Below are 15,746 nucleotides of genomic sequence, written 5' to 3' on the forward strand. Positions count from 1 at the left end.
AAGCAAAATACTTGGGTTCAATTTAATCGCCTCTTATGATTGAGAAAAAGAAATCAGATATCTGAAATCAGATGTATATCTGGTTTTTTTCCTTAGTATATCTCGAAGAGATCGACGATTATTATTCCGACTTTCACTCTTCTAGTTCAACCGATTAACAAGAATAAAATTATCCCAACTTGCGCGAATGAATTTCGTAAAGCGGTTTTGAAGTCACGGTTTATAAAGAAATTAATGTCATTGTTACACTAATGGAAACACAAAAATTCCATGATATCGTGACGAAGCCGGAAATTGCCGCGCATTCTCATTTGAAAATCTCGAGGATCATAATCCCGTACATATTTTAGCCGGCAAACGGGACAACTCGGCTCATTATCCATTTCCGCTTGCAAAGAATCGATTAGTCATGCGCATTAAAGATGATTTTACTCTGTTCACTGTTGATGATATTCCCGGGTCATTTTTTTATTTATTATCAAAGAAAAAAGTAGATTCTAATAGGTCTAAGAGCCATATTTAACAATTTTATGGTAATTGTTTCTAAAAAAAGCGAGATAAATAAATACACATATGGCATTTAATATTATAATTTTAATTTAGTTTCATTTTTTTAATTTCATAGAATTTTAAGTTGAGTTAAATAAATATACATATTCGTAAGATTGCGGGTTTCTGATGATTGAAACACTCCGTATAAAAACCAACTTCAGAAATGAGATATTTCATGTAGAATACGTGTATGATGGTAATTACGAAAACAATTTTATTGAAAAATTATTACATTATTGCCTCATTGTCTAGTGACTTCACTTTTCTTTATTTCTTTTTTTTTTTGTAATTCACATGGTCTAATCTGATTTATGATTATTATTAGCAAGCCGTGTAAATACATCTCGAAGTGCACGCCTGTGTGCACTTCCTCGTGCGCAAGTGAACTTGGCTCGATTAGTCTCGTCGCTGATTCTTATGCCATCAATGCCCACCTACGATCTACGTCTCGTTTCTCTGTTCGCAGCCTGTCAGTGAGTGGACGTCGCTGAACGTAGTTGAATGGATGTCAGCCCTAAATCTGTACCGCTATGCGGACGTCTTCAAATCGAAGGACATCAAAGGCAGCGATCTGCTTCATCTGGATCGGGAAAAGCTCATGGTAAGCCGATCATCTTAATTAGTTATTAGTATACCGGTCGTCCATATATCTTGGGATTAAAAGCAACCAATGCCATTCAGCGAGCTGAGAGCCGCTTCGAAGGAGCTTCAAATGTGGAACATTCAAGACCGCTCTGTCCGTATTAAATTATTAATTTAAATTATTATAATCAAAACAAATTTTATTTTATTAGCGAATCACACGCTTTACTCTGCATTTACCGTAATACCGTAATTCCGATAATAGCCAGAAGATTATAATAATTTAACCTAATGAATAGTAGACACTTAAATGGAGTAGGGCATACCATGAAACCATTATAACGTACTCTGCTTAACTTTACCTTCTTTTTTTTTTTTTTACAAGATTAGTTACCGATTTGAAAGCGATATGTAATGTCAACTAAAAATACGATATGTCTATAAATATAAGTTATGATTGAAAATCGCCAGTTAAAGCAATCCGTAAAAAAAGAAAAAAGCTAAACGGAGACTGAACGAGATGGTTTTGCTTTCTAATATCTCTTATCCGCCAATTGCAACGGAATGGTGAGACTAAATCGATTTCTACGTGACTTTATATTAATCTCGAAACAGTTTTTGATTTAATAAACGATAATACATCAGCTTTATTTGTGCGCGAGTTTGTAATTCGTCGACAGTTAATTACTTTATTGTGGATTTTTTTTCTCGAATTTACCGACGACTCTAAAAGCATCGACGGTTTTGCTAATGATAGCCGGCCATTTTCTTCTTGGTCGGCTAATTAATCCTTTTCTATTAATCGGCCACGGTTTAGAGAAATGCGACTGTTGGACGCTTATTAGAACTAATTAGCAGTAGGAATTAATGCACCATATCGAGCTACTGCGCAATGAGATTGCGCAAAGACTGTTTATTTACCTTATTATCGAGCGGGAGAGATTTCAATTCGGAGAAACTGTTCGACGAATCGAGCGATCTTAACGGGCCCACTGTTCAATTTTTGCGACGAGCACTAACAATCGCGGAACGCACACCCACGTGATAGGACCGTGCAAAAAAGTGCAAATTAAGTTTCTTGCATTTTCGTGTCCCACTTGATTGAAATTTAATTCTGCGGCAAACAATCGTCAGCAATTTGTTCTGCGCTATATTCCTACTTTTAGAATGCGCGCATATTCAAATTCTTAAGCTTTAAATTCGATATATATTGTTGGCATGCAAACACAAACTCGCACGTGGTATATTTGACCGAATATCCGTCTTATGACCGATAAATTTTGCAGTTATTTATTCTGCGTTATAAATTTTCTTGATTTTCGAAAGGAAGAGAAGTTGTCTTGGAGCGTATTTTATTTTTACCCCAATGTACATTGTCACATTCCCCGAAATTAAGTAACTCCCCTCCGAGCCGTCTAAAACTTTGCTAATATTTTTTTTTTACTTGTACACTTTTTTTTTTTAAGTATTTATGAACGTGTTGGAACGCGTTTCCATATGCATTTCAGTCTGGTTTCATATTCAGATTTTTTTATGCGAAAAATTCGCCATTAACACACAGCTTCACAAGTTCGACAATAAAAAGATAGCGAAACCAAATCTTTTATTGCAAGTGATAAAAGTCTCTCTTTATGTCCTTTCTTTTTTTTTTCCCCCGCCTCGCCGAAGCATCAGTCCTTGGTTTCCGCTCGTTTTGAGTCGCATCGAGAGCGAAGGCGGAATCGCGCGATCGAAAATTCTTCGGCTAGTGCTCGGCGGAGATGATGACCTCGAGTCGAGAGTATCTGGACGACGTTTTCCTTGGCCCGTTGACCTTGTAATTGCCCTGTAGCGTCTACTGGTGCGCCACAATCGAGTCTTTATCGAATCCTCCTCTCGACATATCTTTCTCTTCTACCCGGTTCTGCGTCGATTTTTTTTTTCTTTATCGTTGATTTTGAACGACCCGGAGCTTTCTGGCGCTTTCGGGCGAATTCCTGTGATACACTTATCAGGTGCTTTTTGAGCTAAGTTGAGTCTTGACGTGGGGTCTTTATCGAGGCGACTCAGTAGGCTGATCAGTATTGATTTTTATAGGTTTGATCGCGATTCTATTGCCACGTGTCTAATTCACAATCACGACGTTTTCGGTGTATCACTCTCAGTGCAAAACATTGTGGTAGAATTACCGCATAGTGCATAAAAATGCGAAGTATGTAATTTAACGTGCTGCGTAGTATCGCGATAATTTATTATTTACAACTTCTCGCGTTTTCGTTATTTCGACATAACGATATATTTATTATCGCGTTTGCTATTATTATTTTGTATCGTAACAGAAATTTTAAAGACTTAAAAAATGTTTTTTTTTTTAATACTTACTGTTAAGTCTCAAAGAATGCCTATACGCAAAATATAAAATCTGTCTTAATAATATATTTATTACGAGGAAATATTTATTTTAAAAACTTAAAATATATTTTTAACCATAAGAGATAAAATGTGAAATGTGCATCTTATAATTGATAACGTGCTGAAATAATATTAGATAAATATTGCAATCGTGAAAGCGTAACCTTCAATATCGCCGACGTGCTACATAAAATAAATTCTGTTTACGAAATACATATATCGTGAAAACAATTTCATTGAAGATGAAATTATTTTTTAAAACTTCATTGATGTGTGAAGACGAAGTTGTTTTTATGAGATTTGATATCTACTGGTGTTTTTATATTTGTCGATTAAGTTTTATTTTATTTTTTCTTTCTTTAATCATCGCCGCGCGCCGCGCGTGTTTAAAATGCTAAATGAACGCAGCCGCAGAAGAAAATGCGCACGCGTAACGCCGAGCTATTAAAACTCTAACGAAACGTCTGCAATTCCACGGAGCACAATGCAAAGGCGCTTTTTCATACGTTGCAGTCCCCGACGAGCAGAGAATTTGTTCGTAATTATTCAGTGGCGTAGCTGAGATTATTGTTCTCTTTTATGCAAGTCCCAATACCATTGCATTGTCTTCTCGTTAGGACGTCACTATTAGGATACATTTTTTTTTTTTAATTAATGTTTTTCGAAATATAGATACTGTTATCCTCCTCTCAGTCTCTCCTGTCAGCGGTGCCCGATCGATATTGAGCTCAGCTGTAGCCAATCGATACGGGGGAGGGGGGCTGACAAGTGATGAGAGTAGATCATTTCCAAGACGGCGGTCTGTCAACAAAGAGACATCTTAAATTCGACCGAAATTCCGGTATGAGACGTACGCGGTTAAGAGCGGTTCCGAGAGGCTTACACTTGTTCAATTATTGTATTATGGCGTTATAAGTGCTTCTCAGTATTCGGGGAGTGTTAATGCTCTATTATTCCTAAATCCGCGTTCTTTCCGTGAGAATGAAACGCACGGATATAACAATACTATTACACTGTCTGTGTGTCTGAATCTTAAATTAAAGCGGAATGCAATGTAACAATTTCACTTCTCAACGCACCTTTCGATTTTTAAATCGATTTAAGTCTTTTTTTTTTTAACTCGAATTTTTGTTTATTGTGCTAGGAATTCTTCAAAATTTAGGAAAATTCGGGATTACTTTTTAACATCTCCTTTACTTCACCAGATAATTGTTTGATGTTGAAACCTTTATTTAATAGAAATTGAAGTTTGAAAGGCGAAATTTGAGAGTGAAATTGCGTTTGCTCCAACAAAGGACTCAGATTGCCTACGGAGGGTTGAGGTATCAGGAAGGAGAAGCGGGCCGATAATAGCGAGCTAAATTCCTCTTATTCCCGCCGCGCGCGGTAGCTACGCCGCTGTAATGATCGCATCGTGCATGCGTTTTCCCTGCGCGTTACCACGCGCCGCATTATCATAATTATGCGAGAGGCCCGCGCGCAGAGTAACGGGTCGAGACGGACAATCGAATTACACCGGCCGGCCGTATTGGCCTAAGTTCTCGCACCGATGTTCGCTCGTGGGAAAACGGGCGTTTCTTCGGACTGTAATTACGCCCGCGTTTTCCACGCCGGCGGCGATGACAGCGGCGGCGGTAATTGCGCCTGTTCGCTCGCGCGCGCGCGCGCAGGCGTATAATAAAAAAAAATTGGCTTGAATTACAAAAATCCGCCGACAATGGAGTCACGGGCTGAAAATCCCGAGCTAAGAGCGGGCTAAATTAGCGTTAATTAGAAAGACCGAATCACCCGTTCACTGATTGATAATTGTCCGGAACCGCTACTGGAACGTGAAACTAATGTCCCATCCGGAGTTCGTTTGCCTGAATTATTATTGCGGTTTCCCCGGATTGACCTCAAAGACTCGGGTGAAACTCTCCTTACTCGCTTCGTCCATGTACCTTTCTTTCTTTGATTTGGTGATGAAGTCGCTGCCAACTTTTATACATTTCCTTGCGGATTGGCACGTCGTGTAAATTGAGAAATTTTTTTTTCACGAGGATACCAAGTGGTCCTCTCCGTTTTTAATAGGCTTTGGACATAAAATACAGATAAACATAAGAGACACACATTTTTTTTTATAAATACGTTTTCACATGTTAAGGAGGTAAAACACCTCTTTGAAAAATTGGTTATTTTTGTCTTCAAATAAATATCAAAATTACAAAATTTATAAAAATTGAAATATATATATATATTATATATATATTTTTTCAATGTTTAGAAACTTTTTTCCATCTTTTATAATTTTGATTGTATTTGTTTTAAAAAGAAGATAACCGATTTTTTCAAAGGAGTGTTTTATCTTCTATAAAACGCACTTACAAAAAAAATTGTCTTATTTTTATCTACATTTTTACTCAAGCTCCAAAGCTTGTTAAAATCAATAGGAGACAGTTGATTTCCGCTTATCAATCTTCCTCAAGAAGGGATTCTCACGAATTCAATCTCGTCGCGTTCCTCGCAGGGCAAGAGTGCGTTTCGCCAAGGCTACTCCGTGTGTAAATCGCGTATTATCATACTAATTGACTCGTAAATCGACACTGAATGTTCTTTTAGTGTGAGAAATCGTTTGAGTCTCCCCGCTCAACTTGTCCTTCGGGCAGATTTTCCCGTTACGAATGCGCCGGCGAAGACAATAAAAGAACGTGTCTTTCCCCTCCTTAATTTTTTTTCGCCGTGGTTCTCGAGGCATTCGCCATTGCTTTCCTGAGGGATTCTTTTCAATTTGGTTTTATGAAGAATTTATTTCACGTCAGACAACATCGGTTAGGAGCCCGTTACCGGGGGAATTATTTTATTGAGGTGACTTACGGCGGAACTTTCTAAAATAAAGTCCGCTTCTTATAGTGCTCCTTGACGTTTTGTTTGCGCGAGAAATAAACGGGGGATGCAAAGTGCGCTCGTATCCGCGAGTAGTACTCTTCTCCTCCTCGGGCAAATTCTCTCCCCGTCACAAAGCGATGGGAATTCTTCTTCTCTCGGGCGAGCGTTTCTTGGCACTTGAAATAAAATAACGAGCGCGTCAAATTTTATCGCTGCGTTCTCGCGCGGCCGCGTAATATATCGATCACTTTACTTTTGCCGGCTTGTCGCCGCTAATAATAGCGTTTGGCCCACTGCGCGCCGTGGCGCCGGCCGAAATAGCGCGAGAACGCACGTGCGCGCGCGCATAGGCGGAATAATAATTTGGAAAAAGAAGCCAGCTGCCGGAAGTGCTTTTCGTGGAGCTGGATTTATTTTTCTTACGGTACAGAGACAATTCACGTAAAATTGTAATCGCGTACGCGTCTATTTTCCGTCCCTCCGTTCAATTGTTCTCCTCGAATCTCCCTGTTTCATAGCCTTTTCTTCTCTCTTTGGAGAGGAGCCACGTTTTAAAAGGGTTAATCGTTCGAAACTCGCGTTACGGGAGTAACAAAGAATTCGCGAAAGTTCTTAATATTTGAATCTTTCATGTCAATGCCTTCGTAGAAATTCACAATTCTGAAGAGTGTAAAAAAACACTGGAAAAAAGTTTCATAATAGCTAACAAATGTTGAGCGAAATGTCAATTAAATATTTTGTATTACAGTGATATGTGTATTAACCGAATATCTAGGTGGCATCATTTTACTTTTGGTTGTTGTTATCTAACTTTTTTTTTTTTTTTCCAGTACACTTGCTTCTCGCTTTTCGATAGCTTTTAATCGGCACGTTTCTTAAATGAGAACTAGACTCCGCGATCGAGTTGTTAAACGATCGGAGGTGTGGAAAAACATGATTTTTCTCGGGCAGTAGTCGCGCCGACGAGGCGCGTTTGAAACAATGCGGCGCTCGGGTCAAGCTCGCTTGCACCACGCTCGTAAACGCGTTGTGTAACGCGAATGTGGGGAATTTAAATTGGACGCGAACGCGAAAAGAAAGCTGCGGTCAAGTGATTCAGCGGGGACAATATTAATAGGGGACTTCCTGTGCAACGCGCATCGGCATTGGATCGGCCGATGTGGGCCGATTAAGATAACGCGATTAACGCGCGACTAATCGCACGGCGATTATCTCATTAAGCGCGCCCAGTAGCAAATATGCAATTCACTGACGTATATCATTCTGCATCGCACGAAGGTTGCGGACATTTTTTTTACTCCCGCCTCTACAATCCGACAGCTTGTTAACACATTTGACGAGTTCTTAACACGTTTGCACGTTCCACGGGCAGGCAAGCACTGAGAAACGCAGAAATACGGAATTTTCAATCGTCTCGCTCTCCGTATACGACGTGCATGGCAGTTACGCGTTTCGAGTTATAATTATAATTACAGTTTACACAAGCCGTTCTGTAATTATCGCATTTGTTTTACAGTCGTAATTAGCCTTTTTTTTTTTTTAATCAGTCGTTTTGAAATCGACGTTCCGTCGGTGGATTTAATGACAGCTGTAATTGCATAGAGCAGCGTTCATATGTATTTTTATCGATTTTTTTTTTTTTTAAGGGAGATCATTAAAAATTCTCTTTCAACTGTCCATGCCGATATTCGTCCGGTATTTAATTTTTCATTAGCGAATGTCTCCCGCTCGCTTCCAATTTATCTTTATCTTTTTTTTTTTTTTTCCTTATTGTCCGAAATACGCGAGACAACACGTTGATCAGCTGCCGTCGACATTCCACAAGTGGCATTCCCGGACAATCAGAAACACCGATCCGAGCTATTAACACACGGTACGACGATATTCCGCGGCAGAGAGAGAGAGCGAGAGAGATACGGATTCGCGCGATCGTAACGGGGATGACAAAAGCCTCTCGGCTCTCCCGAAGGTCTCCATTACGCGTATGCGGCCCGCATCGCAAACTCGCGAACCGCGGCGGGGTGCATTATACCTCCTCGCGAGCGCCGGTGCAGGTATTGTGCAGCGGTGCACACCCGACACCTGTTGCCTTGGCCGTGCTCTAGGGAAAACGAGATGCCTGCTGGGACAGAGAGAGAGAGAGATAGAGAGAGAGAGAGAGAGAGAGAGAGAGAGAGAGAGAGAAGAAAGAGAGTGAGCGAGAGGGTCGTAACGACGCGTATAAATTACGATCGCCCGTTCGGCGTGTGTTCACCCCTTTTACGAGCGCGGTGCTCCCGACTCCTCAACGTCCCCCTTGACTGATTTACCGCCGCGGTACCCGCGAATTATCTCTCCCCTTTTCGCTCTTTTTGCGATATCGCCACTCTTAGGGAGTATTTTCCGCGGCTTCGTCCGCGAAAAGGGAGAGAGAGAGAGAGAGAGGCGGCACACGTTGTAATTTATAACGCGAACGATCGCGAGCGATCTCTTTACGGGGCCGGAGGACTCGGGAAGCCTGAAACTCGCAGTAAATTTGTTGAACAGATCATACACCAATACTGGATATTAACTTAAAGACGCGTAAAAAGCGCTGCGGCGCGCGCAATAATATAATTATGAAATAAAATGCAAAATGTATTATACGGTGCGCAATGCCGCATTGAATTTTTATAACCAACGGTGAAAGAGCACTTCCTTGAAGAATTGAAGAAAAGAAAAATCAGGATCTCCCAGTTGCTACTCAAACGAATCACGTGTTGTACAAAGGAGAAAGCTGTTAATGAAAACTGATGTTATAAGTTTCCACGGCATACGAGGAAACGATGTTGCACGGCTAATTTAATTTTCATAAAAACATTTTGCGGTAAAATATTAGGCCGAGGCGTCTTGACGAGGGAATGGTAAAATTATTCCGTTCGCAAATAACCAGAGGATGATGATTTTCGCCGGCGAAAAAGTGGGCCAGTGGGATCTTAATCGGTTCGCCGTCCCCGAAGCGTTGAACTCATATTAGTGCCCGGATTATTTACGACAAGCATATTATTTTCCCTCTCGTTAGTCACCGTGTAACTGTCCCCGCGCTTGACTTTGTCGCGCGTTATGCGCCCGCTCTTTATAGTCGTCGCCGTCACGATCTTGGCTCGCGTTATACCCTTGCAGATTTACAACCGTCATCGGAATATCGCGCGCGCGCACGCGCGCGCGTTTTCGCCGGCACGGCGCGGCGGAAAAGTCTCCGATCCGCTTCGTAATTCTCTGGAGAATTGGTCCCGAAGGACGTCACCATCTTCTGCGGCGCGAATAACATTAAATCGGTCAAAAGTTATATAAATGCCCGCAGTTGTGAGCTTCAAGTCGACAAATTATAGTTTCACAGCAGCTGCATACAATACTCGAACATTTCAAGAACAATATAATTCAATTTTTCTCTATTGATATTTGAAGGAAGTTGTGCACCCACGTGTTCTGATTTAAAAAAAAATTGACTTGTGTTATTTTTTAAATAACCGATTTATTTACTGCGTTCAATATATCATATTCATTATGTTTTAATGTCATAAATGTAACGATTATTTTTCAATTAATTGAATTGAATTTGAAAGAAAGTTAGATTCATTAAATTTTGATTTAGTAAATTTATTCTCTCATGTTTTGCATTATTTTTATTTAAATTAAATATAGCTTCCGCGTTATAAAGAGTCACTATAAGTATGTATAATTATTAATAAAAAATTAGCGTAAAGAAGATTGATGTCGTTAATTGAGTTATTAAATATATTTTAATATCTCATTAATTGATAATAATATTTTTATTTACTCAAATCATGTGAATATCGCTCTCCGATTGGACTAGTGTTTCGTTTCGGTATCTTTCTTTATTCGAGCGTATGCGAGACATCGTGTGATGCTTCTTGTTGCAGAATATGGGTATAAAAGATGAATTCCATCAGAGGAACATTTTGGTGTGCATCGAGGAACTCTGCAAAACGTTGCCACCACCCCCGATGCCGTTGGAGACGATGGGCACGGCGACGTCGGCACCCGGCGTCGCCGTCGAATCAGCCTGTTCCCTCGGAGTCAACTATACGGGCAACAGCCTGACCAATAACGTGCACAATCTCGTGCCGCAGAGCTTCAGCGTGTTGGAGAAGTGCGGCAAATGCCACAAATACCTCAGGGGCCTCTTACATCAGGGCTTTCTCTGCCAAGGTACGTTTCCGTCCTTTATCGGTGTCGACCTTCGTCGAAATCCTAATCCGACGGGCACCCCTTTGAATAAACTCAACTTTGACGGGTGACGCAAAGGAGCTCGATTGAATCACTTCGCGGAATTTGCTCCTTCGCATATGTCGGATTCCTACGCGAAAGAATTACAAATTACATTGCTTTATCTCAATCGGGTCTCTAAATTAATGATTAGTCGCATGAATTCGTGACATGTGTATCTTTGGAAAAAAAAAAAAAGAAATATTACATAGCCGAGATCTTGTAAGAGTTGTCAAATTTATCATCGATAAACATTTTTAACATTCGTATTCGCTCTTGCGTGTCAATCGCTTCGAATAAAATTCTGAAACCAGAACAAGTGAATTGAAAAAAAAAAAGAGAGGTAACTATGCGCGTTTTTCGCGTTGCTGATCTCGCGAATTTTCTGCGTTGCATAGATTGCGGGCTGGTCTCACACAGGACGTGTTCAGCGACGGGTTTACCTTCCAATTGCATATCGGTCGACTCGGACAATCGTATCAGCAGGTTTACTTCAGGTAAGTCACGTCGCTCGGATTTGCCGTCATCGCCGTTGCAAATTTTATTAGCGAGGCACGGCCCATTAATCCTTCATCGTTGTCTCTCTAATGGATAGAACACGGAAAGACGGCGGAAAAATTTAGTTGTCTTTCATACCGGGAGAAACATTGCGTCAGAAACACGATCGCTAGCATCGTAACCAGCCGCGTGGCATGGCATGGCAATCTGTAACGAGTTACGAAGTTGACGACAAGGACGCCCGTCCTGGCGCCTGGCCGCGTGCACCTCGTTATGATAACCTGGATCACTTCACGGAGGCTTGCACCTCACGGCTGACGGCTTTCTTCCATTGAAATCTCCCTCCGCGTCGTGGTCGCGTGGGAGTCGCCTCACTTGCTGGCATTTAATGATCCTTAACCGAGCGTACGGGTTTCAACACGGGTTTTACTCGGTTCTCGCTCCGCAACGCGTTCTCCACCGCGCAAAAACTAATATTCACGGCGTGACGTTACGGGAAAACGGCTGTCCGGCAACATTTCAGCGGATCGAATTTATTTCGACTTGATCTCGGCGATCGCACGTTCTTTAACTCTCCGTCAACATTCGCATCTCCGTGTGCAGGACGTTAATATATATCGTTTCTAGAATAACAAGATTATTTTTGGAAAAAAATTACAGTTAATCATTATCATTTTGTATCTCGTGATACATGTATATTAATTCCTACACATTTATGACGACTTTTTCGTACAAAATTGAAGGAAAAAAAGTTGAAGTCAAACTGGTCATGTTATTATTAATATTATAATTTTTTATCAATATTTAGTGCAATGTTTAGTTTCTGAGAAATAAGGAGTGTTTTAGTCTATGATCAGTATATTGGTGACTTTCCTCTACAAAAAAGCTATTTCAGTCATTTCAAGTGAATCTTGATTTTTCTAATTTTGACAGTGAAAATAAAGATCAGTTAGAATACAATTTTGAGTAGAATAAATCAATATAAAATTAAAGATTAAAAACAGGAAAGCTCATAAAAGTCTCCTGCGACTTAATGGATTACAATAATCTTTCATAAGATTATTAAACACTAAAATTTATTCATTTTACATTAAAGTAGTGCTAATTTATTTATTCCATCACCTTGCAACGTACAAAGTAGACATGAAAGAGATAAAAAGATGTTAATTATGTGAATCTTCATTCAGAATAATATTAACGTAAAAAGGAATAAAAACATGAGAATGTACTCTAGGACTTTACCTTTTGTAACACTCAATATTTTATACTCATTTATACATTTATACGGTGACATCTCGCGAATTAGCTTTTACGTGGCGCCTTGTTTACACCGAATATATTTTTTTCAAATATCATTAGTTATTCTTCATTCTCGCGGCGATAAATCGACCTCTTAGAGCGCCGGGGAATTTTCTCAAGTCACGCCGCTGGCCGCCAGCTGGAGGTGCGATGTGTGCCTTTGACGGCGTGAATATCCCAGACGACGATAATCGGCAGAGACAACGCAGGCAAGGCTCAACGCTCGTGCCGTCAACGTGTGCGCCACCAGCGATGCATTTAATTAACGCTGCACACGCCGCCGCGGCGCGCGAATGACGGAATCGAATATTTGTGCATAGGAAAAACCGCGAACGCGGCGCCAGCCTTCAGGGCCATGTCACCCCGTCGTCCCGCTGCCCCCAATCCTTCATTCATCTATTCTGACCAGTTTCCCCCGTCGCCAATTGCGTCGGTACACACCGCGCGACGGTGCATCGATCGCTCGGAATTATCGTCCCGCTGATAACGCCGTTTGTCCGCGACGCCAATTCGCGGCTGCGACGAAATAACGATAAGGGAATTGACACATAATTCCATGTCCATTAATGGACACTCGGTCGTGTTTCCGACGGCGACGGAGGGATCATTCGATGGAGAGCAGCGAGAGACGGTCTCGGGGACCTCGGGAGTATGCGGGATTACGTTAATTACGCCGTGACTTCGTTATCCAGGAGGGGAGGTCTAACGAACTCGCTTTTTAACGACTTTAGAAAACGTGGCCCCCGGAGGGGCATGGCAGGCACTCTAATCCCTTGCTTGAAGATAAAAAAAAGAAAAAGTTAAAGGAAGAAACGCTCGCGACGCGATTTCCGCGCGCCGGTTCCGCTCGTGCGCCCGCGAGCGATTGCCGCGTCGGCTCCGGTTGATTTGTAGTAATTGATGACGTCTAATCGCCTGCATACGCGCGCGCGCGCGCGCGCACGCGCGGGCGTTGTCAACCTACGCGTGGAGGTGCAACGACGAGCAATCACGCGTCTCTCTCTCTCTCTCTCTCTCTCTCTCTCTCTCTCTCTCTCTCTCTCTCTCTCTCTCTCTCTCTCTCTCTCTCTCTCTCTCTCTCTCTCTCTCTCTCTGCCGAAGAAAAATTCGAGTCACGTGCGCGCTCGCGTCCGCGCCGCGGTTGCGACTTCGACATTGACGGTCCCGCAAATTGCACCTGCCTCCGCGTCTGAAAAGCTGATTGAAAATGACGCGGCGCTCGAGTCTCTAATTGCACGCGCGCGCTTCTCTGGATACATACTTATCGCGCTAATTGTAAATTCAACGCCGGCATTACACGCGTGATTTTTACGACACCGTCCTCCGCCCCCCCCCCTGCCCCGAGCTTCGCCGACTCGCGTCGATTTGAATGCCGAAATAAAATTGTACATTGCACTCTGCACGCTTGCAAAGCTCTGAAGCATAAACGTTTTACAGTTGTAAAATTTACTCCGGGCTTCAAAAGTGTGTACCGTGCTTTTACTTGGAGAGATAGATTTTTTTTTTACAGTGGCTCGTCAAAATCATTGAGCCCTCCCCGGCGGGGCTCGGGCACGAAATCTGCACATCTCGTTGAAACCGAGCTTCGCAAATCGCGGCCGAAATCCGGGGGGGCTTTGCGCGCCGCGTGTATTTACTCGCGCCGTTGATTTATCCGAGTTCGACGGCGCGGCTCGGCGAGATTTCTCGCTGTTACCCGCTCGCACCGGCGAGCAACATTCGAATTCGTGACGAATATCGAATAGCTCTCTCTCCGGCCGGCCTGGCCTCCGCCTCGCATCGGGCGCATAAAATTCATGCGCGTGCCTACGTTCTCGTATAGATCGCGTTTTAATTCTGACTTTTTTGTCTGCCCCTTCCCTCTCCTCACTCGTCATTCTCGAGAGAACAAGGAGACGCGGTCATGAAGAAACGAGACGTCGCCGTCGCGGTTGTAAAAATAAATTTCTTTCCTCCTCCTTCTCTTGCCCCTCCTACACAATGTTTCTCTCCGCTCGTCCTCTCTCTCTCTCTCTCTCTCTCTTGTCATAATGCACGCGTCTTTGATTATACAAGTGGCATGTATGCGCGAAACATTCACGGGAGACAGAGAAAACAGAATTGTGTCTGAAAATATGATCGCGTTGTATATCCTCGCGCGAAAATAAAGTCAAAGGTTCGTCAGCCGTAATAAAATAAGGGGAAGGGGAGGGGGGGAGAAGAAAAAAGAAGAGGAGAGAAAGAGAGAGAGTGAGAAGCGACTCGAGAAGAAAAAGTCGCGGGCGGCCGTAGGCGATAAACAGGCGAGGAGCGGCTTGTCCGCTTGGGCGCGCGAAAATCCGCGGGAAACCGCCAGGAATTCTCTCCGCCTCGAGCATTCCTCGTGCGGCGTTACGCAATTCCGCCGTCGTCCTTTGTCCTCGCCGAATTTCGCGGCCGTTCCGCGATGCCTCGCGGATAAAGAGAAGCGCCGCGCTTGCCTCATCCCGCGATCGATCGCGTCCCGCTTCCGGCCGTACTTCGACCCCTAACGCTGAAACGTAGGATAACTCCAGTGCATATGCCGTACCTACAGAAAATTTCATTTGTATGAAATACTATTTATTATCTTCAAAATAAACAATAGAATTTTTTATATCATCTACTACTGCTATAAAAAAATTAGAAGAACGAAATATTTATTTTATCTTCGAAAGAAAAAACCTTTAAAAACCTTGCACTTTTACCGTATATCGAATATCAATATCAATATCAATATAATATATATTGATATATAGTAACATATATTCTAGTATATTGATCAATTTGTATGTAATTTTTCTTTTTGTGTAATATTATTGATATTATAATGTTATTATCGTAATTAACATATCAGTATTTTTTTTAATGAGTGAAACTGCAGCATGATGATAAAAAATAAGTGCCATATTTGTTATGATTACGATGATTAATGATCGACCAAATTAATGACGGTCCGAATAAAGTTACATTTATTAAAGTTAGTGCTTCATCAGGGTTCAATAAAATGTATTTCTACTGTCTTAACGATTGAACAATCGTTAATGTTATAAGATCTCTAATTATTATAATCGGTAATCGAGAAAAAGTATTTTTTATTAAAAGGGGGGAAAACAATTAATCGACACTTTCGGTATTCTCAAATTTTGTATTTTTTAAAATATAAATATTTAAAGAGTTTTACTATTGTTCAATTCTAATATATAAAATAAGAATCGAAAAATACTTTGGAGAAACGTTAGAAAGAGTTAATGGGATCTTTTTTTAGATTTTCCAAGGATTGAGTTTATAAAACATTACACTTGTGAATCTTG

At 41.6% G+C, this 15,746-nt stretch overlaps 1 protein-coding gene across 5 annotated transcripts in view; it reads left to right on the forward strand.

The window, feature by feature from the left end:
• LOC105831984 (phosphatidylinositol 3-kinase regulatory subunit alpha) overlaps nt 1-15,746 on the forward strand; it is a 67,328-nt gene that overhangs the window by 35,903 nt on the left and 15,679 nt on the right. For all 5 annotated transcript variants that reach the window (XM_036286399.1, XM_036286400.1, XM_036286397.1 and 2 more), the window contains 3 exons: nt 1,019-1,153; nt 10,293-10,581; nt 11,037-11,135. In XM_036286399.1, coding sequence (XP_036142292.1) covers nt 1,019-1,153; nt 10,293-10,581; nt 11,037-11,135 — 523 coding nt within the window. The remainder of the gene's footprint in view (nt 1-1,018; nt 1,154-10,292; nt 10,582-11,036; nt 11,136-15,746) is intronic.

Source organism: Monomorium pharaonis, chromosome 4, assembly GCF_013373865.1.
Source record: "Monomorium pharaonis isolate MP-MQ-018 chromosome 4, ASM1337386v2, whole genome shotgun sequence".
Classification (NCBI taxonomy): domain Eukaryota; kingdom Metazoa; phylum Arthropoda; class Insecta; order Hymenoptera; family Formicidae; genus Monomorium; species Monomorium pharaonis.